The sequence below is a fragment of the Nesoenas mayeri genome (genome assembly GCF_963082525.1).
Source record: "Nesoenas mayeri genome assembly, chromosome: 5".
In the NCBI taxonomy this organism is placed as follows: Eukaryota; Metazoa; Chordata; class Aves; order Columbiformes; family Columbidae; genus Nesoenas; species Nesoenas mayeri.
In genome coordinates this window covers 43,341,925-43,367,508 of record NC_137548.1, presented here as the reverse complement: position 1 = coordinate 43,367,508, position 25,584 = coordinate 43,341,925, and the positions used below count along the sequence as shown (strand labels likewise).

General features: G+C 47.0%; 2 protein-coding genes across 2 annotated transcripts; one reads left to right on the top strand and one right to left on the bottom strand.

The window, feature by feature from the left end:
* Nucleotides 1-33: 33 nt before the first annotated feature.
* PSMC3 (proteasome 26S subunit, ATPase 3) lies at nt 34-8,917 on the top strand. The gene is made up of 12 exons (XM_080345680.1): nt 34-339; nt 430-510; nt 3,469-3,594; nt 4,305-4,409; nt 4,502-4,564; nt 6,038-6,175; nt 6,315-6,458; nt 6,675-6,823; nt 7,328-7,424; nt 7,573-7,718; nt 7,893-7,974; nt 8,097-8,917. Exons 1-12 carry the CDS (start codon nt 313-315, stop codon nt 8,205-8,207), a joined length of 1,269 nt encoding a protein of 422 aa, XP_080201806.1. The 5' UTR covers nt 34-312; the 3' UTR covers nt 8,208-8,917.
* A 1,240-nt stretch (nt 8,918-10,157) lies between these two features.
* On the bottom strand, nt 10,158-21,712 carry LOC308040694 (transmembrane protein 178B-like; the record flags this gene model as incomplete). Its single annotated transcript, XM_080344930.1, has 4 exons — nt 10,158-10,402; nt 11,743-11,880; nt 13,106-13,219; nt 21,334-21,712. 4 exons carry the CDS (start codon nt 21,710-21,712, stop codon nt 10,158-10,160), a joined length of 876 nt encoding a protein of 291 aa, XP_080201056.1.
* Between the last annotated feature and the right edge of the window lie 3,872 nt (nt 21,713-25,584).

Sequence of the window (25,584 nt, the reverse complement as noted above, 5' to 3'; positions counted from 1 at the left end):
GGCCCCGCCCCTGCCCCGCACCAAGATGGCGGCGGGGCCATCACTCAGCAGATTTGGCCGGTGGCACGTGACCTGTGCGACGGTTCCCCTTCCCCACCCCCGCCAGCAGATTCGGCACATTCTTTGGGCCGCTGTCCGGCCGGCGGGGGCGGAGGGAACGTGCCCGCGGCGGGGCGCCGTGGAAAAAGAGCGGGTTCGGGGCCCCCGAGCCGCCTGTCCCGCTGTCTGTCGTGCTGCGGCCGGGGCGAGCAGTGCGGAATCTGCCGCCCGGAATCCGCCGCGCTGTGCGCTCGCTCGCTGGCTGCGGGAAAGATGGCGTCGGTGTGGGACGAGTCCGAGGTGAGGGGCAGCGGCGGCGGGGCTGGAGCGGCGGGGCTGGGGCGCGGGCCGGGCCGGGCCGGGGCTGACGCTGCCGTTGTGCCCCCGCAGGATGGCGTCGGCGAGGAGGTGCTGAAGATGTCCACGGAGGAGATCGTACAGCGCACCCGCCTCCTCGACAGCGAGATCAAGGTAGCGGCCGGGGGCCGCCGCCGGGCCGGGCCGGGAGGCGCTGAGGCCGCCCTCGGGAGCCCGGGGCTGCTGGTGCTCGGGGGGGCTCGGGGACAGCCGAGAGCAATGGAAAATACGATGCAGTTGACTAGATCGGGACTGAGTAGGCTAAGGAACAGTAAGCCAGGAAGGCAGGGAAGAAATGCAAAGTAAAAGAGCTGGGACCCGGGAAGCTGAGGGGATGGCTGTTCCACGGAGCCTCTGAAGCCTCGATGCTTCCGCTAAGGGCACCCCAGGCCTTCCAGCTCTCGTAGGCACAGGGGACAGGGAGCCTGTTCCTTGGCCTGGGTGAGGTGGGATCATCAGGTGATTCAGGTTGGAAGGGACTCGAGAAGGTCTCTGTTCCGACCCCCAGCTCAAAGCAGGGTCAGCCATAACCCAGGCTGCTGAGGGCTTTGTCCAGTTGGATGGTGAAAGCCATCTGGTGACAGAGATTGCACCACTTCTCAGGGTATTCTGTCTCACTGCTTGGCTGCCCTCGGGCGGTTAAAGATTTGCTTTGTGTACAGTATGAACCTTTCTCGTTTTGGTCTTTGTGTGTTGTCTCATCCACCCACTGTGCAGGGTTGTGAAGTGTCTGATTCTGTCTTCTTGACACCTTGCCCAGTAGTTCTCTTCTTCAGCTGAACAATCCCAATTCTCTCAGCTACTTCTCACAGGGCCTGTGCTCCGGTCCCCTGGCCATTTTGGTGGCCCTTTACTGACCTCAGTCTGGTTTATCAATGTCTTTGCTGTATGGGGGGCCCAAATCAGACAGACTGCTCTAGATAGGTTCTAATAAGTGTTGAGCAGAGAAGGATGATCACTTTTCTTCATCTACCAGCTACATTTCTGTTAGCACAGTGCAGGATGCTGTTTGCCACCCTTGCAGTCAGGGCACATTGCTGGTCTGTGTGCAGCTCATTGTCCACAGAGAACCCCAGCTCCCTTTCCACAGAGCTGCTCCCCATCCAGCCTGCTGCCAGCCTGTGTAAGGATGAGGTGCTCTTCTGCCTCACATGTCGGGCTTTGCCTTTGTCTTTTATTATTGTAAGGGTTCTCTGTGCCTATTCTTGCAGTCTCTTAAGGTCCCTCAGAGTGGCAGCCTTGCTCTTGAGCACAGAGACTGTGACCCCCAATTTGGTGTTGCCTGCAAACACAATGAGAGTGCACTCCATCCACTTGTCTAGGTCGTTCATGAAGATGTTAAGTAGGACAGACCTGGGTAGACCTGGTTCACATAAAAGCTCACTTACAGCTTTAGAATAAGTTTGTCTCTACTGCCTGGTGTTAGCAATATGGAGACAAATTATTTTGTTAAATTCTGCAGAGTAACTTCATTCTAATGCTTCAGGCTCCACAAGTAGTTCTGACTTGTTTACTTTCTTATTCTTTGAAAACAGCAAAGATAAATGTGTGTCTTATTTTTTAATTGCAGAATACAGTAAGGAATAAAATCAGCTTTCTCTCTTTTTTAGTAAAAACATCATAACTGAGGTGGCAAAAATATTTATTGGCATCCTCCTTTCATGCTGTTTCCGTGACTGTTTCCCAGACCGTGTTTATTAAATCAAATTTCTAAATTTTTTGCATTTTTATGCAACAAATTCTATATTGTCTCCTTAATAGTTCTGTCCTGTAAATAAGTGTGTGTTACAGCACAGTATTATGCTTCGGCATCAAGAGTTTTAAAAAGTAGTAGTAAAAGCTTCAGAAAAGTAAAAATTATAATGAAGATGTAGGAATTTGAGCTTTCTATTATGCTACTAATATATGCTTTGTTTCTTTTTTTCTTATAGGAAGGTTTTGTATCTCATTGAAGCATAGGCCAAGGTTAATTCAAAACATAAATTACTGGTCATAAATTTAAAAAGTAGGAGGTTCCACAGGGGTATGAAGACCTCGTCACTCTGAGGGCAGTCAGGCAGTGGAACAGGTTGTTCCAGAGAAGTTGTTTAGTCTCTGTCCATGGAAATTTTCAAGATTCAGTTGGGCCAAGCCCTGAGCAACCTAGTGAGAGCCCATGGCTGCCCCTGCTTTGAGCAGGAGATTGAAGTGGAGAACCCCCGAGGTGCCTCTCAACCTGGCTTGTCCTACATCCAAAACGTTCCACTGTTTTGTAAAGGACCTGGCTTTGTGAGGAGCAAGTACTGGATATTACTCTGGTGTTGAATGTTTTAAGGAGAATAAAAAGTATTTTTGCCCTGCAGATCTGTTAGTTTCTCATATGTGTGGTCTTGCAGAACAGAACAGCTTTATAAAAACGGCTTTTCTGTTTGTCTTTGTGCTACTAGAAGCAGTGATGGTACATCTCTTTGCAGAGGTGCTGCAAGTCCCCCTGCTCTCAGTGGACACGAGCCTCAGTTCTGCCATTCCCTGTTCATACTTTCAGTTTACTTGGATTCTGTACTGTGATATTTTCAGCTTAAGGTCTTTCTGGGTGTTTGTTCCTACGCTATTGCATATCATCACTTCAGAGTTCCAGCATGCGATTTTTCTTTAAACGCAGCAAAAAACAGCTTTAAAATGGGTCTGTGTATATGGATGCGTATAGATACATCTGTGTTTGTATATCTAGTTACCTGCATACCCATACATATTAAAAAGGAAAACCACAAAATTGCCTTATCTAGATTATATCCTTACCTAGGTCATATTGCAACCCTGTAAGCTGATGTGTTGATCAGGCTAAGGTTATCCAGTGATACTGGGAAGAAATTACTTAGGGATATTGATTAGCTGGAGGCCAGAATGGGCTGGACTAACCAATTTCAGCTAATTTGCTGGCTTTTCCTCCTTTTATATGATGTTTCCCTTTATAGCTAATGTTTCCCCAGACTTATTTTTTTTATAACTGTTTTACTTTTAGACTAAGGTATGAATTTTATCTTGCCTTAGTCTTCTAATACTATTCCTATCTCTTCTGCATCCTGATTCCAGATCATGAAGAGTGAAGTACTGAGAGTGACCCATGAGCTTCAGGCCATGAAAGACAAGATCAAAGAGAACAGTGAGAAAATCAAAGTGAACAAAACCCTGCCATACCTTGTCTCTAACGTTATTGAGGTGAGCGCTGTGCTCTTCTGCAGCAACATGGGAGGCACGCACAATATATATCAGGAGGGAGGAAGGTAGGGGAACTCATCAGTGATCTGAGATGTGGCATATTCTGAAACCGCTGATGTTCCTGCAGCCACGACTTCGAAGTTTTTTAGCTGGTTTTATTTGTGACCCAGAAGTGCGCATCACTTGCACACTTCTTGTCTGGATTGTTCCTTAGGTGTTGGCTGTTGTTCGTCTGCACGTGACACAACCATCAGGGGGTGACACAGCCTCGTGTAGTGTAGACTTGGAAATGTGCAACTTGGTGCACGCATCCTGACACTTGTGAGACAGTGAATGAAAAGTGGTGGCTCTGTGACTACTTCATGTTCTTTTTGTAATTCAGTAATTTTGATAATCTGCTAAAAAATACAGACAGTTTTCTATTTTTAACAAAGGGGTTCATTTGTTCTAGTGTTTTAGAAGGAGAAATCAGTGCCATTAGCTACTGCTTTGTTCTGGACTTTATAGCATCTATGTGCTATTGTGTGCTGCTTTATGAGGACAGGAAGAAATGCGTTTTTATAGGAGGGCTTTAATGCTTTCAGATTCTACTGCTGATGGATGACAGGAAGTTTTATTTCTCCTACTGTATATAATTTAGAAGCATTAATTCTGGGGTCATCTTGCTAGCCCGGTTACATTATCGTGAAATCTCTCACATTGTTTTTCAGCTGCTGGATGTTGACCCCAACGACCAGGAGGAGGATGGAGCAAACATTGACCTGGATTCCCAGAGAAAGGGCAAGTGTGCTGTGATCAAGACCTCTACACGCCAGGTAAGACCCATGTGCCCAGCCGCATGTGAGAAGTGCTGAAAAGGACCTTGTTTTGCTCAGCTGTTTTGCTTACTTTGAGTCCTTTCCTACAGACATATTTCCTGCCTGTTATTGGGTTGGTTGATGCTGAGAAGTTGAAGCCTGGAGACCTAGTGGTGAGTGATGCTGTTGTGACTGTTAGATACGATGTTGGCCAGAAAATTGCATATGGCTTGCCCTTTAGAAAGGAGACAAATCTGTCGAGATTTCTCCAAGACCATTTCTATACTAAAATTTTAATAAAAAGATACTATGGATTCAGTCATATTTGTAGTATAGAAAAGTAGTTGGATGGGGGTCCTTATACATACAGGTAGATGCTAAAAATTTAGATACAGAATCACAGAATGTTGGGGATTGGAAGGGACCTGGAAAGATCATCCAGTCCAATCCCCCTGCCAGAGCAGGAACACCTAGATGAGGTTACACAGGAAGGTGTCTGGGCAAGTTTTGAATGTCTCCAGAGAAGGAGACTCCACAACCTCCCTGGGCAGCCTGTTCCAGTGTTCTGTCACCCTCAGTGCGAAGAAGTTTCTTCTCATATTTAAGTGGAACCTCCTGTGTTCCAGTTTGAACCCATTACCCTTTGTCCTATCATTGGTTGTCACTGAGAAGAGCCTGGCTCCATCCTCCTGACACTCAGCCTTTATATATTTATAAACATTAATGAGGTCACCCTTCAGTTTCCTCTTCTCCAAGCTAAAGAGACCCAGTTCCCTCAGCCTTTCCTCGTAAGGGAGATGCTCCACTCCCTTCATCATCTTCGTTGCTCTGCACTGTACTCTCTCCAGCAGTTCCCTGTCCTTCTGGAACTGAGGGGCCCAGAACTGGACACAATATTCCAGATGAAGTCTCACCAGGGCAGAGCAGAGGGGGAGGAGAACCTCTCTCGATCTACTAACCACCCCCCTTCTAATACACCCCAGGATGCCATTTGCCTTCTTGGCCACTAGGGCACAGTGCTGGCTCATGGTCATCCTGCCGTCCACCAGGACCCCCAGGTCCCTTTCCCCTACGCTGCTCTCTAACGGGTCATTCCCCAACTTATACTGGAACCTGGGGTTGTACTTGCCCAGATGCAAGACTCTACACTTGCCCTTGTTTTATTTAGTTGAATTTTTCCCCACCCAACTCTCCATCCTGTCCAGGTCTCACTGGATGGCAGCACAGCCTTCTGGCGTGTCAGCCACTCCTCCCAGCTTGGTGTCATCAGCAAACTTGCTGATAGTGCACTCTATTCCCTCGTCCAAATCGTTGATGAATATATTGAATAATACAGGCCCCAGTACTGACCCCTGAGGTACTCTACTAGATACAGGCCTCCAACTAGACTCCGCCCCAAAGTAAGCTTACCACATAGTAAGTTTTCTAAAAACAATCTCTTGTATCGCAAGTAAATTGGGCCCATTCTTTTTAAAACATGCTAGGTTAGCTGTGGCATTGTGCACTGTGCCAAGCTGTGGTGATTTGAGGAGTGCCATTGTCAAAGCTGGTTATTTCTGCATCCTTGAGGTCTAGTGAATCATCTTTGTTTGTTTAATAATTGCTATCTGAAGGGCTTGTTAAAAACAAAGGACTTGTGTTTACAGGGAGTGAACAAAGACTCTTACTTGATCCTGGAGACTCTACCTACTGAATATGATTCACGAGTGAAAGCCATGGAGGTGGATGAGAGACCCACAGAGCAGTACAGTGACATCGGGGGGCTGGATAAGCAAATCCAAGAGGTGATACTTCATGTTTAGGTTCTGGTGGGATTGAGGACAACAGTCTTTGAACCTCAGCTCAGAACTTCAGCTCAAAGCAGACAGACTGGGTCTGTGGAGGAGAATGTGTTTATGTATTAGTATTTTTCTTTTGCTGTAGCTCGTGGAAGCCATTGTCCTGCCAATGAATCATAAGGAGAAATTTGAAAATTTGGGTATACAGCCGCCCAAAGGAGTCCTTATGTATGGGCCTCCAGGAACAGGGAAGACACTTTTAGCTCGAGCATGTGCTGCCCAGACCAAGGTAAAAGGAACCTTTGAAAGTGTGTGCTGCTGTAGAATAGCACTGAAAAAGAATAAGAACATCTCCAAGGGGAGAGGGGACATACATAGAAACTGGTGTTACAGAGACTGGGGTTTTCTTGTCTGCTTGCTTGTTCTAATTAAGGGCTTCTTGTAGTTCTCAGAACTGACCCTATTGAGAAACAAGACATAGGACTGATTCTCTTTCTCTCCCCAGGCTACATTCCTGAAGCTTGCGGGTCCACAGCTTGTGCAGATGTTCATTGGTGATGGAGCAAAGCTGGTACGCGATGCTTTCGCTCTAGCCAAGGAGAAAGCTCCTTCCATCATCTTTATTGATGAACTGGATGCCATTGGTACAAAAAGGTGAGGTGTATGCCATGTTGTAAAGCTCTTGAGAGCTCTCTAGCAGCCCTCTTTGCCTGTGTATGTGAGGGAATCCTAGCTTTAAAGCATGGCTTTTTCAGAAACAGAGTGGAGAATCCATCACAGACAGCACTTGCCACAATCATTTGCCTTATGAGTGAAGTACATGAGACTCAGGATCTATCTGATGGTCTCCTGCTGTACAGAACTGTTTTCTCGTAACTGCCTCGGGTGCGAGGAGACGTTTACCCTGATTTACTACTTGGGCCTGGACAACATTTGTCTTGTTCAGCTCTAAGGGCATAATAAGGCTTAGATGCTGCTGACAGTTACTGTAGTTGTCATCTTCATCAAGGCAGGACTTCCTGTATCTTCAAGGAGGAATTTGGAAGACCTTAGCTAAAGAGTGTGAACTGTGGTCATTCTATCTTTTTATGTGATTAAAAACATAGGGGCAGGGTGGTCAGGTTCATGCTGATAGTTTTCCCCTTGTTTCCTCCTCAGGTTTGATAGTGAGAAGGCTGGCGATCGGGAGGTGCAGAGGACCATGCTGGAGCTGCTTAATCAACTTGATGGTTTCCAGCCCAACACACAAGTCAAGGTTGGGATCTAGTGGGGCGTGCCGCTGAGGTCCAGGGCTCTCTAGTAGGGGATGGAGAACAGTGTATGGGGAAGAAGGTTGGTGGAGCCTTGGAGAGGAGAGGCCTGTCCTCCAGGTTCCTCAGACTGATGACCCTACTTCTGCTTAGGTGATTGCTGCAACCAACCGGGTTGATATATTGGACCCAGCTTTGCTCCGCTCTGGACGATTAGATCGTAAGATTGAGTTCCCAATGCCTAATGAGGAGGCCAGAGCCAGAATTATGCAGATCCATTCACGCAAAATGAACGTCAGGTATGGACAAGGCATGACCTTCTGGGGCTGTGGTTGTCACTCATGGGCTGTGGAGCGGTTGGCGCTCTCTTCTGTTGAATGCTCACTGTTGGGTTTTAGGGAAGCTCCACACCTTGCTTTTTCTATTTGATACATGTTCTCAGACTATTTTTTCCCCCCTCCTGCTCATGTCAGCCCTGATGTGAACTATGAGGAACTGGCTCGCTGCACAGATGATTTCAATGGAGCCCAATGCAAGGCTGTGTGCGTTGAAGCGGTAAGTATCCCTCTACAGCAGCCAGCACTGATAGGAGAGAGGTGTGAAAGCTAGCAGGGAGTAATTACTTTGAACTGATGTGGTGCTCACATGCCGTTTCTAAATCCTGTCTCATTGGGCAGGGTATGATTGCCCTCCGCCGTGGAGCTACGGAGCTCACCCATGAGGACTACATGGAAGGAATCCTGGAGGTTCAAGCAAAGAAAAAAGCCAATCTGCAGTACTACGCCTGATCTCTGCCCAGGCAAGGTTGTGGCCTTGGCAGAGGACAGGACTAGACTGGACTGTACCACTTTCTGTCTGGAAAAAATAAAGCGTTTTTTCCCTCTAAAAACAAATCCATGATGTGTTGGGGCTGTTGCCCTTCCTCAGGGGTTCTACATGTGCAAAAGGGAAGGTGAGAACCTCCTGTCCACGGTGCCCATCATGCTGCCTTTGGAGCCTACTCCTGCTGGAACTGGATTAAATCTTGCTCTGCTACTTCTGGATGAGGACCAGCAGATTATACCGCAGAAAGTGTACTTTGAAATTGATGATCTGCAGCTCAGACAGGATCCCCTGTTTTTACCTGTGCAGCCAGTGAACAGACTGTACAGCTTTGTTAGAGTATTTGAAACTTTTGAACTAACACTCATTTGGCAAGAGAGAAGTGAACATGATTCACACATGAATGATTTTTTTAACTTTGTCATTTAAACTTAACTCTGGAAGTTTTAGTACCATTGCTGTTATGTATTTGAGCTGTGTGGTGAATCAGTCTGGTAATCAGTCAGAAAGAATTCAAGGTTTAATCCACTGAGCAAGTCTTTCAGTACTTTTAATGCCAGTTGAGAATTACAATTTCCATTTAAAAATTACACTTTTCATAAATACACTGACTTTAGCATTAAGTATCTTACATGCCACTGTATTGTATTTTAAATACAATGTAAACATCTCCAAATGCTGGCCATCTCATCTTTACCTGTGCAGTTTTTGGACGCTTGGGAGAGGGGCAGGGATGTGAGGGAGGAAAGATGAAAGAAAGAAAAATGTACCCCAGAGTACTTTGGCTGATGTTCCTGAGTTAGCCCTAGTACCTGCACTGGTTCCAAGGTCCTTACTGCTCATTTTGGAGAGGGAGCTTGTTCCAGCAGAGCATGCGTGTTCTTGACATGCTATGCTCAGGGGCACTGGACATTAGAAAGGGGTGAGTGGTGAAGTGAGCAGAAGCCACACGTTCCTGAGGAAAATACATTGTGGTTCCTTTGGACATTAGTATTAGAGGGGGCTGTACATCTTCTGCTATTTTAGCAGTGCTGCTATTTGAATTTTGAGAGAATTACTCATCTCCTTCCACAGAACAAGAGTTACACCCACAAGTTAGTTGGAAGGTAGAAGTTGATCCCAGCAGCTCAAACTGACATACTTCAGGAACAGACCCTGGCCTCTAGTGGAATAGTTCCAAGCTGCATGTTGCAGTCATCTCCCCATTAAAACAAGGGTGTGTTGTTAGCCAAATGAGTAACCTCACCTGTGTTTTTTAGTTTGGTTTGGTTTTTTGTTTTGTTTTGTTTTTTTAGAGTGTTGCTGCTCAGCCAGCTCCTTTTGCAAACAGCTTTAGTCATGAGTAAATAGCTGATACTACAGCATGGCATAGCACAGATTTCTGATTTAAATAAATACTAAGAATGGGCTAATTCTTTGGCCTAAACCTCGGCTTAGATCAAGGTTATTTTGGGAAAGGATGGCCTGAGCCAACACTAGACACGCCTGTTGCAAAAGTGTTCAAGCCAACTTCACATAGTTCCTTGCCCTAATTTGGGTCTGAATTACTCAGACCTGCAGCAATAGAGTTGGTGCGTAAACATCCCTTACAACTGGACAATAACAGGACCATGGAGGTACAGTTCAAAAAACAGCACAAAAAAAGACACAGCCTTTGACTTAATCTCTTGTAAACAGAACAAAAACAAAAGAACTGTCCCCCTTAAACCATCAATGAGCAAATCAGCAATAATTCAAACCTGGAGTTACTTGCAATGTCTGTGTCCGCGACTGGAGGCTGTAGCAGCATCCCCCGGGCTGCTGCTTGCACAGCTATGGCACTGCTCTGCACACACTGACATGCCACCTCTTCTGGTGTTGACCCACAGCTCCGCCCAGGCTGCGCTTCCCAGAGTCTCTCCGCGCTCCCTCCGAGGTCACACGGCCCCATTTTCCTGTCTGGGTTTTTGTACGGATGCCCGCGAAGTGTTGAGTGACGGGGCCAATGTGCAGAGGAACCCAGCCAGCAGGGTGAGGCCCAGGCCTCCCCAGGCACAGAACATGGACCAGCCATAGCCATGACTGATGTCCTCTGGCAGCCCATAGACGTAGCGAGGATAGCGGGATAACTCAAAATTGATCCCAGCTACACATGTGCAGAGTGAGATGATACAGCACGTACCTGCAGGAGAAAAGCAAGAGGGTTCTACGCTGCCCTCAGACAGGTTAATTATGCTGTGTTGGTTTTTTTCCCTAAGTATTTTCAAAATAAGGTTTTACCTTTTTTTTTTTTTTTTTTTTTTTAATTTCCTGTAGTCCTACCAGTCACTCTTCTTACAGGGCAGGGAAAAAAAAGAAGGCAAGCTATGTAAGACTAGAGGCTACCTCACTTCCCAAAGAACCAATATTGCCTTGCCTCTGTTGCTGTTTTGAACTCAGTCACAATTCTCCTGAGACTTTATTTATTTCCAATGACTAAAGTCACCAGGTTCCAGACAGGACTTTGGCAGTATCTCCTGTGTGAGGTAAATAAATTAAGGCCGGGCTGCCAAGTGCAGTACTGCTTGGTTTTTACTAGGAACATTCAGACTTCTGCCAGCTGTAGCCTAGGCCCACGGAAAGTGCCCAGGTTTTTGTCATCTGCTACATATTCACTAAGCACCTAGATAGAGGAGCAAATAAGCCAAAGAAATTTGTAGTGGAAGGCACTTTACTGTGTCTAGTACACACTAGTACACTAGATTCAGGGGCGAGGTGAACATTTCATTCTTTCCAGCTCTGGCTCTGTGTCTAAATACTAATGAAGGGGACCCAGTCTACCTGTTCCACTTAAAATACTTAATTCTCTCAATGCTGTGCACTAAAGAAATGCAGATGTTCTGTAAGCAAACTGCAGTTAAGCAGCACATAAGATAACCAAGGACGGCACAAGCCTACTTCCTGGCCTTCTAGCATCATGCTGTGTCAGCACAGTGGTTTTCTGTGCAGCTCCCCAAACTTCTCCTTAAGAAGACCCGCTGATGGCAAGGGAAGATCTGTAACACCCTGCCCCCCGCCAAAAGAAAAAGAAAAAAAAAGGTACCAAAGCAGTGTCACACCTACTTGTTTCATTTATATAGATGCTGTTTTATCACCAAGTTCCTTGCTTGTAGCCACTACAGATGCTGACAATGGGCCTTTAGGATAGCAGCCCTGGCTCTAAGGTAGAGCCCCATTTTTTCCTACTTGAAAGTTGCCTGTTTACTGCTTGCAATTTAAGAGTTCCCATCCTTGCAGCATCTCAAGAGCTCACCTTTTTGCTGCCTTTGTTGCTACTATGCCTCTTTCAAATAAAGACACTCCCTGGTTTTGAGCTGAACGATCAAAGCTCAGAAAAACCATTGGTCATGCAGAAAGTCTGCTCCCAGCCAAGAGGAACAGGTGTATCACCCCAGGCAAGCACTATTTTTACTTTTAAGAGCACCTCTCCAGCCAGCGATGCTGACTGTGCTGACTTCAGGGGTAGAAGCGAAAGGCTCTCACCTCCCATTAGGAAGAGCAGCCCAGCAACATACTGCATGAGCTCCTGCTGTTTGCAGCAGCCCAGCACACCAATGATCCACCCAAACAGGATGATGGAGACTGCCATGCCAATGAAGCCAGCGGTCATCCTCCGCAGATCTGAGAAAAGAGAAAGGAGAAAGGCAAGAAAGAAGACATCAACATGGCATGGCACCCAGACAGGACAACCAGGGGAGAGTCCAGACAGACTTAGATTTGCTGGTTCTAAAGCTTATACTTGACCTATGGAGTCCTCTTGTAGCTTCTTTGAGGTAGCTACTTTGGCCATCACACTGAAACTAAAAGAATTCGGCTAACATGATTCCCTTTTGCTGGGCTCTGTACAACTGGAGAGCATTTCTGTCCTGATCAAGAGGAATGTTAGTACTACAAAGGCTTTTTTTCTTTTTCTTTTTCTTCTTTTTTTTTTTTTGTGTGTGTGTGTGTCTGTGTGTCTGTGTGTGGTGTGTTTCTTTGGGATGGAGTTTGTTGGGTGAGTGTCTGCTGAAAAGAGAAATAAAAGGAGAGGGGATACTGAAGAAAAGGACCAGCACATGGAAGGCAGATAAAATAAACTGAAAAGAGGAATAGTGGGAGGACAGAAACAGCCAGCAGATCAATACAGTATGATGGGAGCAACTCCAGTAACAAGCTCGAAAAAAATGCCTGGGCACCAGTGATATGAACAGCACTCTGTCATCCTTAATACAAGTGCTATTCTTGTCTCTTCCTAGTTCAGTCTCTAGCTGCTTTTCCTCAGCACTGAGGCTCCCATGACAGGGGCTAGGCAGAACCATGGGAGGCAACAGAACCAAAAAACAAACATCAAGAGATGCAGGAGCAGAAAAAAAAAACCAATTAAATCATTCTTAGTGACAGGCTAAAGGTCAGTAATTTGTGTGGGAAGGACTTGGGCATGAGGCAGATTGTGGGCCAGGAGCTGGTAACAGCAGGTTGCAAAGACAAATGGAGATATTCCCTATAAGAGCTGGTTGCCAGGGAGCTGCACCAGGTCACTGGTGCGTGCACAGAAAAATGCAACAAGCTCTCTCCAGACTGTACAGTGATGCAGCACCTTTGCTGTAAGCCAGCTAGGAATTGTCTGTCCCCAGATCCAGAATATGATTACACCTTATAACACACTACTCACATGCCTGAATTCCTGAATTTGATGCTTAAGCCCCTCCAAATCTCATGTCCCCTCGACAGCTGCTTGCCCTTCATCACTATCTAATACATATTTATGCTTAAAGCCCAGCAACAGTTGATTCAGAGCCCTCATTTAGCATTGCACTCAGGCATTAAGGAATCCAAACAGTCTTGTACGCTGCTTTGGGTTACTTACGGAGCGCATGCCACTCATCCTGCCGGATGGTGTTGGTGATGTTGATGGGTAAGTTGCGAGGCAGAGAGCTGGAGGTGTAGTGGTACTTCACAGCAGTGCAGCGCTGAATAACCCCTGTGAAAGAGACAGTGTGTGAAATGGCATGAAACCCCTGTGCCTTGCACTTGCTCCTGCATTGGCTGCCCTAGCAGAGCTCACACAGGGGAAACCTTAGATCAGTAACAGAGCAAATGAAACCAAAACAAGAGCTATTTACTTCAAAGCCTATGGGGATTAGGAGAAGAGTCTTGCTACAAAGAAACAGTAGCAAAGACAGAGCAAGGTGCTGACCCAGGCAGGATCAAGGAAGGCACTGCTGAAAGCAGACAGTAAAGACAGTCACTAAAACCAGCTCCAGAACCTTCCTAGACGAACTGGTACAATCTCTTGTGAATGGCTGAGACAAGAACACGGCCAAGAACCAACAGCACTGCTTTGTCTCTAAGAACACAGAATCACTTTGAAAATTTTGAATGAATGCTGGGAAGTGAACTGCATAGGAGAAAAGTTTTAATTCATTCCAGTAGTCACTGGTTCATTACTTTTGATAAACAATAGTAGTCAGGTAGGCTTGTTTCCATTATAGCTTAAAGAAAAGTGTACCCTACATGCAAATGTGCACCTACATGCTTGCTCTTCTTGAAAGGCATTTTTAGTTTAGAAAACAACCAATAACAACAAAGATACTACGGACAGAGGAATCTCAGAATTGTAGAATGTCCTGAGTTGGAAGGGACACACAAGGATCATTGAGTCCAGCTCCTGCCACTGGACATGACAACCCCACAGTTCACTCCATGTGTCTGAGGGTGTTGTCCAGCCTCTTCTTGAACACTGCCAGGCTTGGGGCCGTGACACCTCTCTGCGGAGCCTGTTCCAGTGCTCCACCACCCTCTGGGTGAAGAACCTTTTCCTAATGTCCAACCTCAACCTCCCCTGGCACGTCTTCCTGACATTCCCTTGGGTTCTGTCATTGGTCACTAAAGAGAAGTGTTCAGCACCTGCCCCTTCCCCTCCCCTTGTGAGGAAGCTGTGGACCACGATGAGGTCTCCTCTCAGTCTCCTCCAGGCTGAACAAACCAAGTGGCTTTAGCTGCTCCTCATACAGCTTCCCCTCCAAACCCTTCACCAACTTTGTAGCCCTTATGGATACTCTCCAGTGGCTTGATATCCTTTTTATCCTATGGCGCCCTGAACTGCACACAGTGCTCCAGGTGAGGCCGCACCAGTGCAGAGCAGAGCAGGACAATCCCCTCCCTGCCCGGTTGGCAATGCTGTGCTGGATGCACCCAGGACATGTTTGGCCCTCTTGGCTGCCAGGGCACACTGTCGGCTCATGTTCAACTTGCTGCTGACCAGGACCCCCAGATCCCTCTCTGCAGAGCTGCTCTCCGGCATCTCGTCCCCCAGTCTGTATGTACAGCCAGAGTTGCCTTGTCCCAGGTGCAAAATCCAGCACTTGCTCTTGTTGAACTTCATGCGGTTGGCGATTGTCCGGTTCTGCAATTTGTCCAGATCCCTCTGCAGGGCCTCTCTGCCCTCAAGAATGTCAACAGCTACTTCCAATTTAGTGTCACCGGCGAACTTGTTTAGTATTCCCTCAACCCCTATGTCTAAGTCATTCAGGAAGATATAAAGAGGGAGAGAAAGCTGCCTTGCCCTCCCCGTTATAAATATAGCCAGGGCAGGGTGGAGAATAAATGTGAATGGTGGGTGGAAGAGAACAGCCAGAAAAGGTAAAAGAGCTAAACAGTACGAAAAGTTCCTCTTAAACAATGGCTGTGGGGTCATTACTGCTATTTGAATGCTGGGGCAGAAGAACCCTTCAGAAACAATCTATTGGCCAGTGAGCTAATTAAGAACAATCACTAGTAGGGGACTGCAGACTCAGTCATCAGCTTTGCAAAAGACGCTAGAAAACCCAGGAGAAGAAATGGGCTTTGTGCTGCTCCTGCAGTAATGGGAAGCAGGATTTTGTTCTCTAACAACATTCACTGGGGCTGTACTGACCTGGTTCCTGCAAGGACCTGCAAAGACGAAGCCATTGCTCCACAAGATCAGGAGTTGCACACAAGAGGCCCAGCCAGTTCCAGACATCAGGCCAGGGAGGGAAAGGTGATCTGAATTCCCCCACATTAATGAAACAGCAACATTTATTACTAAAGTGGAACATGCCACATGTAAAGAACATGCCCTAAAAGGGGAAAACTCAAAGCTAGAGTTCCAAAAGCCTCTGAGCAGCAAAGTATTTCAAGGTGATCCCTGTCCTCAGCTGTGCTTCCCACCACCCCTTACCCTGCTGTGATCCCCCACCGCCTCCCCGGACACCAGCGGGCACTGGCAGCGATACCCCCAGACACCCACACGCCGAGTCGCTGCCCTTGACCTTCGGCTGTTCGCCCCCCCCGTGGAGCGGTGCACTCCCCTCGTGGTTATTTCAGAACAAGTCTAGTGCTGCCAGACCAAATGGATCAGCAAGACAACCCAGTAATGGAGGATGCCAGTTCATCTGCAAAAGCTCTGTAAACATCTGGATGGAGAACTTAGGCCATAAACAGCACGTCACAATATCTAATTAAATTTCACCTATAACTGTTGACTAAATTCAATCTCAATATTGACATGATTTACATGTGTTGTTGAGAAATAAGTCTATGGTATAAACTAATGACATCGGATTTTAGATTACAGTGCATTGGATTAATTAAAAGTAAGATCTATGCACTTATATAGTCTGATTATAAAGGTACTATATATGAAGCAGCATTTTATATAAGGGCAAGGATTAGTACCTTTATAGCTCATTAAAGAAAAATCAAAGACTAGGGATGTACATCCCTTATGATCAAAGCTATGGACTCCTCAGCTAAAATGTCACTGGGAAAATCTTTGCTCTGTATTATTACAAGAGTTTATGTGTATAGACTAGAAGTAAAACCTCTCCACCTTCTTATACAAATCTGGCTATTCAGAAGTTTTCAAACATCAACTCATTCTGCTCCTGGTTTAAAAACTTTACTCCTAATCCTTTTTTCCCCAGAAATCAAAGTTCTAATTTTATGTAGGTAGCACATACAGTGCTACCTACAGTAAGTTTACAAAACTAAGAGCTCAGGAGTTAGCGAATTTTAGGGTTTATGCTCAGCTCTGACCTCTAATCCATGGGCTGGGTGACAGCCTTTGATTAGACCATCACAAGCCAGTTTCCAGTAAGAAGTTTCCTACTTCTCTGAGAGCACAGGCTGGACCTGCTCTGGTGTGAGCCACCAAAGGCACAACAAGGGCAGCCTCTCCCTGTACATCTGCTAGAAAAGCTGAAACAGGTAGGCAAGACAGTCAGAGGATCAGGGAAGCAGCAAGGGTGATCTCTCAGCAGGATATCTACCCACCTTCTACCAGAAAATTATAACATGCACCCACGCAAATCTCAGTACTCAGATTTTGCATCTGGCAGTCACTAGTTGATGCTTCCTATTTTCTGAGTGAATCTCTTAAGTCTAATTTGCGGAGACATTACACACTCAAATATAGCCAGGTATTCCACAAGGCTGCATTTAGAGTGATATAACACCTTGTTCACAGAGTACGCAAGAAAGAAGAAAAAAAAAAATCAGGTTTGCAGCCTCAAAGTTATAATGAAGTCAAAAGTATCGCAAGGGTCGTCCAGTAAGTCCTTTGGCCTAAGCCTTTTACACACCTTAAATCCCAGCCTATAAAACAGGGGCAGCATCCTGCCCTCCGTTTCAGAAACCTGCTAGCAAAGTGATTTCATTTTTGCTTATAACACACTCAGATGAGCACCATAAGAAAGTCTGCCAAAATTAAAAACTTGGCCTTTAGGAAAGGGCTTGAATAGGTTGGAGTCATGTGGTGAAAAACAAGTCTTTTTTGGCACATGAGTAAGTTGAGAACACAGTACAGAAGGGAGCAAGTGCTCATGTCATTAGCTCACCATAAAACACATGTACATTTCTTAGGGGCATTAAAAGAACACTATGGGAGTTGCACTGCATATACAATTTTCTTGATTAAAAAGTAAACATAAGAAGCAATGAACTGCATCCAGCAGTGTCACACTGACACTTTCATAGCCAAGCCACATGCCTGTGCCATCCCACAGCCAACACTGTTTCTCACACCTTGTCCTGAATGTGTTTTGTTTGTTTTGTTGGTTTATTTGTTTTTCATTCAGGATTGTAACTGCAGACAGGTTCCCCTCCTGTATTCTCTCACAACCCTTGTCAGTGTCTCTAGACAAGTCCTTTCTCCTGACTCAACACAAAGGCCTGGAAAGACCAGAGGATGCTGGCTAGAAAGAATTTCAGGGCCTCCAGATACCCAGGCAGAGCACAGGCCCCTTGTCCCTAGGCTGCCAGACACCGGGAAACCCAGATCCAGGCCCGCTGTAACACATTCCATTTGCAACCCTGGGCTCAGCAGACCCCAATTATTTTCTCGGTTTAGTTTTCGTCTCCTCTGACTTTGAAACATGCAGGTTTTCTTCTCTACACTGCCTCTGTGCCACTGCTATGAGGAGGAAGCAGAGAGGTTCTTGTTTTCTGTTCTGCTACATGGCCCAGTCCTACCTTGCAGGAGCTTGGCTCTCACACTGATGGAAGAAGTCCTCTCCTTCCCACCATGAGCAAGGCCAGGCAGCAGCCATGGGCAGTCAACACTGAGCTACCATGGGAGGTCTGGCCCTCCTCTCCCTCCTGCCCCAGGACCAAGTGGCCACTGAAGCTCCATGGCCTGTTGCTACCATCTCTGCCCAGGACTGTGGAGAGCATCACAGCTATGGGGTCACCCTGTCCACATCATCACCAAAAAGCCTCTAGATCTGGTAAATCAACTGTCCTTTAAAACACTATGATAACTCTCAGAGATCATATTTACTGAGACATCATACTTACAATGGTCTGACCAAACAGATTGAGTTTATTAAATATGTCACTATAATAGATGCTCTACAGACCTCATAGTCACTCCTGTAACTCTTCCAGTTTATCATCAGTTGGAAAGGATGGGAAGTACAGGCACCAGGACCAAGCAGTTTTTCCTCAAGGGCCTCATTACTGCCACAAACTGTTGTGTTCCTCTGATGAAGCATTCAGTGGTTCTTCTCGCTTCCTCAGCTACACTGTAATACTAAGAAGTCACTTCCAGTGATCAGGGAAGTTGTATATGTGCCCAGTATATGTGAGACCTACCAGTCCCACCCCAGAGCCTTCTCAGAGCAAGCTTGAAAAGCAAAAACATTTTTGAATTCCTTCAGTGTACTGGTGTTAAAATGCTTGTTGTTCAAATGAACTCACCAAGCTATCCAAAGCAGTCTGTTATAACGGATCTTTCCAAATTCATCATTTTCTACTGTCACCACTTTGTTAGCAACTCTTTTTTCATATTAATAGAGAAGACCACTAAACAGCATATAATAAATCCCTGCAGGACCTCACTGCTTAAGAATTCTACATACAAAATGTCTTTTTTTGTTGCAGCATCAGTTATCCAGTGTGTAACCCACATAGCACAGGCTCCGTAAGATGATGTATAGTGCTCAAGTTCTTACACTCACAGAGTCCCTCTCAACACATGGAGGTCCTTTTAGTTTCCCCAAGAAGCCCTTCAGTTCTTCAGCTGCTATCTTTTACCGATTGCTAATCTCCATTTTCCACATCAGGTTTGCTCATTATTTTTTATTTTGCTTTCTTCATTGTATTTTTAAATGAAACTATCTATTTTTTTCACAGTTCCAAAATAGTGATTTTGCATTTTAAGAAAAATCTCACACATCATTCCCCTCTTACATTTAAACATTTCCCACCTCTCAGTTTTGTTCTACATTTTTTTACTCCATTTTTTTTCCTTTTAAATACATAAAGCAAATATATTTTACATATTTTTTAAAAATACATATTATATAGAAATGTGTGCATGTATACACACCATTGGCTAAAATGCTCAAGTATGAAAGTTTCCACAGAACTTGCTTTGCACTAGTGGAGGTAGATAAATACTGGATTAGAAATCCATGGAATTATCTAAATGGATACAGGCACTTATAGACTTAGGAACTCAGAAGAGACCCAGAAAGGAAAGAAACCTTATTCCTGAGGTACCAGAAAATGAATAAATGAATAGGTATAAACCCTAATCAAAATTACTACTGGACGTTCACAAAAAAAAAAAAAAAACCAACAAACCACACACCAAACAACACACACACCCAAAGAGAAAAACACACTATTTGCTCCTCTGTCACTAAAAGCCTATAAAAATCTCAAGTTTCAGGAATATTAGGAACATAAGAAGGCATCGCACTTCACCAAAGAGCTAGCTGAAAATTACTGCAAATAGAGGAGCAAGCAGGACATTCAGAGGTGCACAGTAATGATCTCTAGCTCACACTAGGAAAGAAAACATTTTTTTTTCTCTTTGCAAGCCCCAGATCTAGTATTGTGCTTGAGAGAAAAGCTCAGCAACAGCCACACCTGCCCATCAGCTGGAAAAGGCTGCTTAATCACCATTGGCAGAGAAAAGAGAGACACAGCGGGAACAAGGAAGGGTTGCTAGTAAAGCAGGTCAGGGGAAGGGATAAGAAGAGAATTGTATCTATTTAAAGAACTGACTCTAGAAGAACTATTATTAATAATTTCCCTCTATAACGTGTAAATCATTACATTAGCAACTGCAGACCTAATTGGCAAAGAATACGAGGGAAGCAAGGCTTGTAGGTAAAGACAAGGTTTGTTGTTAGAATATCTGATGAAAAAAATAAAATAGAAGGAAAACCTTTTGGATTCAGAGTCCCTCCAGTTTTACACGTCAGACCCTGAGGAAGATCATTCACCACCCTGAAACGCCCTCGTGCATGCAGAATGCAGACTCTTGCCTCTCTGTTTGACTGTTGTAGTGCTGGGAAAATAGCCCCAAAACAGAAGTCCTTATTAAGGACTAAACTAGTATTCTTGCCATTCCTTCCCCCACACTTTGCTAATCTCAATGGGAGCTGAAAGTATTTGTCTTGATGTGAAGCAAAAAAATAGATAAATATTTTACATGACAGGCACAATTAATAGAAATAAATTAATGAGCTGCCTTTTAGTGAAATGAAATCGACATGGAAGTAAAAATGAAAATGCATAAAATGGATCCTAGGAGATTAAATAGAGAAAGAGGCTAATCACATGGCACTAGAGTTTCTAAAAGTCACTGCTGAGCATTGGGAAGAACAGACAAAGATGAGCTGAGCTTCACAGAAGCAGTCTATCCATCCTCTGCTGTGCAGGACTGGCGTCACGGTTGGAAGCCACGCTGAAGAACTGCTCCCACTTTCTTAAGATAGCATTTCCATTTTGTGCCTCAGTGGAAGCACTTCTCCCAACTCCTACTCTCCCTGTGCTAATATGTACCTGCTGGAACAGTAAGTCCTGTTATTTATCACTAACCATACATGGCATTTCTTATCTTAAGCTTGTTTTGTATGTCATTTATTTTGACTTAGTGGGTCAGCCCACTACATTATTTCTACCATCCAGTCCAGGAATTGTATTCATACTTTGTGAACTCCTTGGCTTTGTACCAGCACCACAATAGCAGAAGATCCATAGCTTTCTCTGCTGTCACCCCTGGAGCCCTGAGTGACATCTGCCACCATGAAGGCCTAGCAATCCACTGCAGCAATGAGAACTCCCCCATGCTAGAATACGAACAACAGGTCCCCTTCCCCTTTCTGCAAACATTATAGAGCTATAAACACTACCATACATTTCTCAGGGCTCAACAATGCAATGTCAGGGTCAGGGGAATGCCCACCGAGCCCTTCTCTGAGCGCCAGGCTCTGCTCTGGCCGCAGAAGGGGCTCTCCGCGGACGCGGTCCCACCCAGCACTGCAGCACTTTAAGCAGGCAGGGAGGCACACGAGACCCCGCCACCGGGTCAGAGCCACGCTCGCCGCTTCCCGCACGCCAGGGACAGCGGAGCCACGGAGCCCGTGCGGGGCTGCACCCGCGCCCGCCCGCCGCGCTGGTCACGCCGCAGCAGCGGGAGCCGGGGCCCCGCCCGCAGAGCCGGGGCCCGGCCGGGCCGCGCCGGCAGCCGCGCTCAGCACCACGGACAGCGGCAGGGCTCCAGCGCCTCCGCGCCGAGCCGGGCCTGGACCCGGGCCGCCCGCCCCTCCGCGGGCACCGCACCTTTCCGGATGAGCTCCTCGCTGTCCGGCTCGTAGCCCGCGCGGTGGCAGCGCCTCCAGAGCCCCGAGACGGTGGAGTTGAAGCGGCGGCCGCAGTGCGAGTCTAGAGCGGCGGCGGCGGCGGCCGGGGCGGGGGCCGGGGGCCGTCCGGGCAGCAGAGCCCGCGGGGGACGGGCGCGGAGCGGCAGGTGCGAGCTGGGCGCCGACATGGAGCCGGGCGGGTCGCTGCGCTTGTGACCGAAGCCGCGGCAGCGCTCTCGGTGCCGCCGCGCGTCCGTCTCGTACCAGGAGTCGGTGCCGATGGCCACGGCCAGGAGGGCGAGGGCGGCGGCGGCCAGGAGCAGCCCGGAGCCGCTCAGCGCCTGAGCCGCGGCCGCCATCTTACCGCGCCGGGGGCGGCAGGGGCGGGCGCTTCCCCTGCAGCCCGGCTGGGGGCCTCCGCCCGCCGCCGCGCCGCCCCCGGAAGGGAAACGGGGCCGGCGTCCCCCGCCCCCCGACACCGGGTGCGCGGCAGGCGCCGCCCGGCCCCCGGTGCGGACTCGGTCCCGCACCTGAGCAGCCCGCAGGGCGCTCCAGGCCCGGCCTCAAGGGGGTCCCGGGGCCGCTCGCCCCCCCGCACGACGCGGGGACTCGGCCCAGGCTCCTGCTCCGCGGCACGAGGACCCTCATGGCCCGCGCACCAACGGCCCCGCTAACGGCCCCGCGCAGCGCAGCGGAGCGGCCTGGGGAGGGCCCCTCGGTCGGCCCGGGGCCGTGCGGGTGGAGCCGCGGCCCGGCTGGCGGGGGCGGCAGCTGCACGGGATGAGCTGGGGAAAGGCTGGGAGAGGGTCCCCGACCGCCCCGCGGCGTCCTCTCGCCATGCGCGCCCTCCCGGCGCCGGAGCCGCTGCCCGGGCTGGGCTGGCCGGAGGGCGCAGATCGGTCCTGCCAACACCCAGACCTCGGGGGATCAAGCGCTTTGTAAAACGTGGATGAAATATAAACACCACTAGCAGCAGCACTTGTTGGCATTTTGATTACGATTTCTCCTCAACCCTTCATCAGTTAATGGAAAATAAGGCCCGAAGAGCTGAAAAATGTCAATCTATTTTATGCAATGAGAAGCTGGCTAAATCCAAGCCATTAGTTAAATGCAGCATTTCCCAGGGCACAAAATCCCTTTTGATCCGGTTTGTTCCATGGGACTTGTTCCTCCAGCTGCAGCTCGATCAGTCCACAAAGCCAGTTGTTAGGACAGTGTTTTCAATTCTGGCCTCCAGATAAAATGATCTAGTGGTAAGTCTAAATTATAAATTTAATGTCCAGTTTTTAAATCCTTCGTCTGGTTTGTTAAAAGTACTTTAAATTGTCTCCCATGATGTTCAACTGTAGGAGATTCAGATCCTTCCCCCACCCCTACTTGTCACTTCATGCACCTTTGGCTACAAACACAACCCAAATGCCTTCCCCAGGACTGCTCCCGGGGCCCCTGCCCAGGACACGGTGCTACTTCTCTCCCCACAGCACTATGCCTGGTGGAAATGTGCAGCAACCACAGATAAAGCTTGTTTTAACCACATTTCAGCATGATCCTCTTCAGCAGCTCATACTGGACAGATGGGATTATCATCCATGCAACTGCACATTAGTGCCCTCAAGGCAGACAAATTGAAAGGGCTGCTGTCAAAAGAATTTTCATACACATACCAGCTAAATTAAGTCTTCCACATCAAGAACGATAAAATTTCAAATACAATCACTGCTCTAGATAACATGGAAATATCCTTCAATTTTAGCACCTCTCTCCTGGAAAGAGCCAATTCTTCATGTTTCTTCAATCTGCAATCCTGTTATGTCACCCTACTCTCTACATCAGTTCCTCAGGCTATAGTTGCAGAACACAGGTCTTGGCTTTGGCAAGACCACCACCTTAGAAAGTTGACATGTACGAGAATCCTTCCAATTGTTTTCCCTTCTGTGCTGCAGCAATTGTGCCAGAGCCACTCTGTGGAACCTGTGAACTAGGCAGCTGGTTGATCCTTGTTATTGTTGACTGCTTTTGAGAAAGAAAAAGGGATGGGGGAGAAAGCCTCACAGCGCAGCTCCAGGGGCAGGCATACCAGCACAGCCAAAGAGAAATCCAGGGACAGAGATTCCAAAATTACATTACTGGCAAAGCCCCCAGACCTTTAAGTCATGCCCTTGATCACCTACCCACCTTCATTTTCTTCCAGCTCCTGGGTTACAGTTTTCCTTCTTCTTAAATAAAACTCCTGATAAGAACTGAAGGCCATTTACTACCATCCAGCATTCACAGGTTGAAAATCTTTAAAATGAGGAGGGGGATAACACATGCTCCAAACCCATGTTTTTGAAGGGTAGAGAAAATCCCCTTAGTCCTTCCTGTGCAATTCCTACATACAGTGTTTGATGACTGTGCCTTTGTCCCACATGGCAGGTAACCAGTGTAGGCCTTGAGGTTTTTAGATAAAAAATATAAAAAAAAAAAAAGGCATGCCAAAAAACCCACACTGATCACAACAAAATATGGTTGCAAAACTCTCTGGATAGTCAGTTAACCATGCGAGCTCTCCCCTCACAGAGGAGCAACTCACTTGGTGATACTTTTCAGGGAACTCAGAGCAGCAGCCAAGAATTGTGATCAGACCACACCAGCCCTGGCCCACAGTCCCATGGCAGCAGGAACGGGAAACAGAATTAGAACCTTTTCTTTCAATTGTCAAAGTCTGAGGGCAAGATAGAGCCCAGACTTCTCTCGACTAACTCAGAGATATTGCTATGCAATTCAAATGAAATGTGAATTGAATTTTTAATTCAATGAAAAGTAGCAGCTTCAACAAAAACGCACACACACACACACAGAGAAAACCATTTATTTCATCTCTATTGTCTCCATGCAGAGCAGACCAATACAGATGAAGGGGGAAAATGCATAAGAGCAGCTGAAAAAATAGAGCTAGAAAATACAATTCTCTCTGCATTTCCAAAAGTGACAAATGTGGTGGAGTGATGCTCCAATCCCTCCCAAGGCTCTGCATCCTCAGCCCCAGGGCTGATGCAGTGCAAAACTAACAAGCCCCTCCCTCTCGCAAGGCCTGTGCTACCTTCTACCAGGGTACCTTCCCAAGAACCGCAGACTGTCCAGGCCTGTGGCAGCAGCCAAGAGAAACAACTCAGAAATCCTTTCTTCAGTGTCATCCACTTTGCATTCCTGAACGCTGAGCACAAAATCCTGACTGTGGTTTTCAGTCTTGGCAAGGCTCAGTGCTGATGCAACAACACCAACTCATGGGCACTCCCCTGGCAATGCCTCAGCTTAAATATCAGCCGCATTTTGAGAAAGACATCTTGGGAAACAGCAGGCACATCTTTCTGTGCAAACCTGCTTCCTCCAGAGCCCTACTACAGGGTCTGCTTAGCCTCAGTTTCTGAGGAAGGGTGGAGGATGAGGAGGAAAAACACCCCAAAGCTAGAACTAGAGGGTTTGCATATGCCACCAGTCCTCGCAGGCTTATCAGATTAATCCTCCTTCCAGGGAGGCAGGAAGCACACGCTACCTTCAGATTTTGCAGAAATTGCATGATAGAGGAAGCAGTTGGAAAGGGAAGGCAACCGTATAAAGAGGAATCAAAAAATTGCACCAAGCCTCCCTCATTGTTGCAGTGAAACTAGTTACTGATGTTAGCCTGGGGTAAGGAAAGCTGAAAAAATTCGAGACAGCAGTTCCTGGGCAGAGAAAACTGCAAGCATGAGCTCTCCAGTGCTCCCTGAAAAGTAGGACAGGAGCTGTCATAAAAAAAGAACTGTGTCAACAGTTCAGGAATCTCTTAGGGAAGTAAATGCCTCCGCTGTGGGCAGTGTACCTGCCTTGCTGCTTTGACCCAAATCGCCCTTCTCAAGGGATGAGCCCTCTTGATAAAGCCCTGTGCAGACCAGAGATACACTGATTTACAAAAGCTGTTTAGAGACAGAACTGAGTTGGTGCAATTCTCATTGTGGCACCTGTTTTGTATTCAATTGCTCCACTAGCTCAATTAGACCTCTTTTTAAATTGATTTAAGCAAAGTGAGGATAAAGCTCTACAGAACAGATGATCTAGTAACACTGCACACATCTGTGACAACAAAATATCTCTTTGGAACGATGGCCTGGTCAGCCCCATTGGGATGTGGGAAAGCACTGAAAATGTAATTTATTTTTATTGGTCTCAAATTGTGAAAAATTTTATCCTAAGCATCACACAATGGAAAACT

Bases quoted from the DNA above. Each gene is read 5' to 3' on its own strand.
- PSMC3 (XM_080345680.1), top strand. From the start codon at position 313: ATGGCGTCGGTGTGGGACGAGTCCGAG. The intron at 4,410-4,501 runs GTAAGACCCATG...CCTTTCCTACAG, and splicing joins TCAAGACCTCTACACGCCAG to ACATATTTCCTGCCTGTTAT. The intron at 4,565-6,037 runs GTGAGTGATGCT...TTGTGTTTACAG, and splicing joins TGAAGCCTGGAGACCTAGTG to GGAGTGAACAAAGACTCTTA.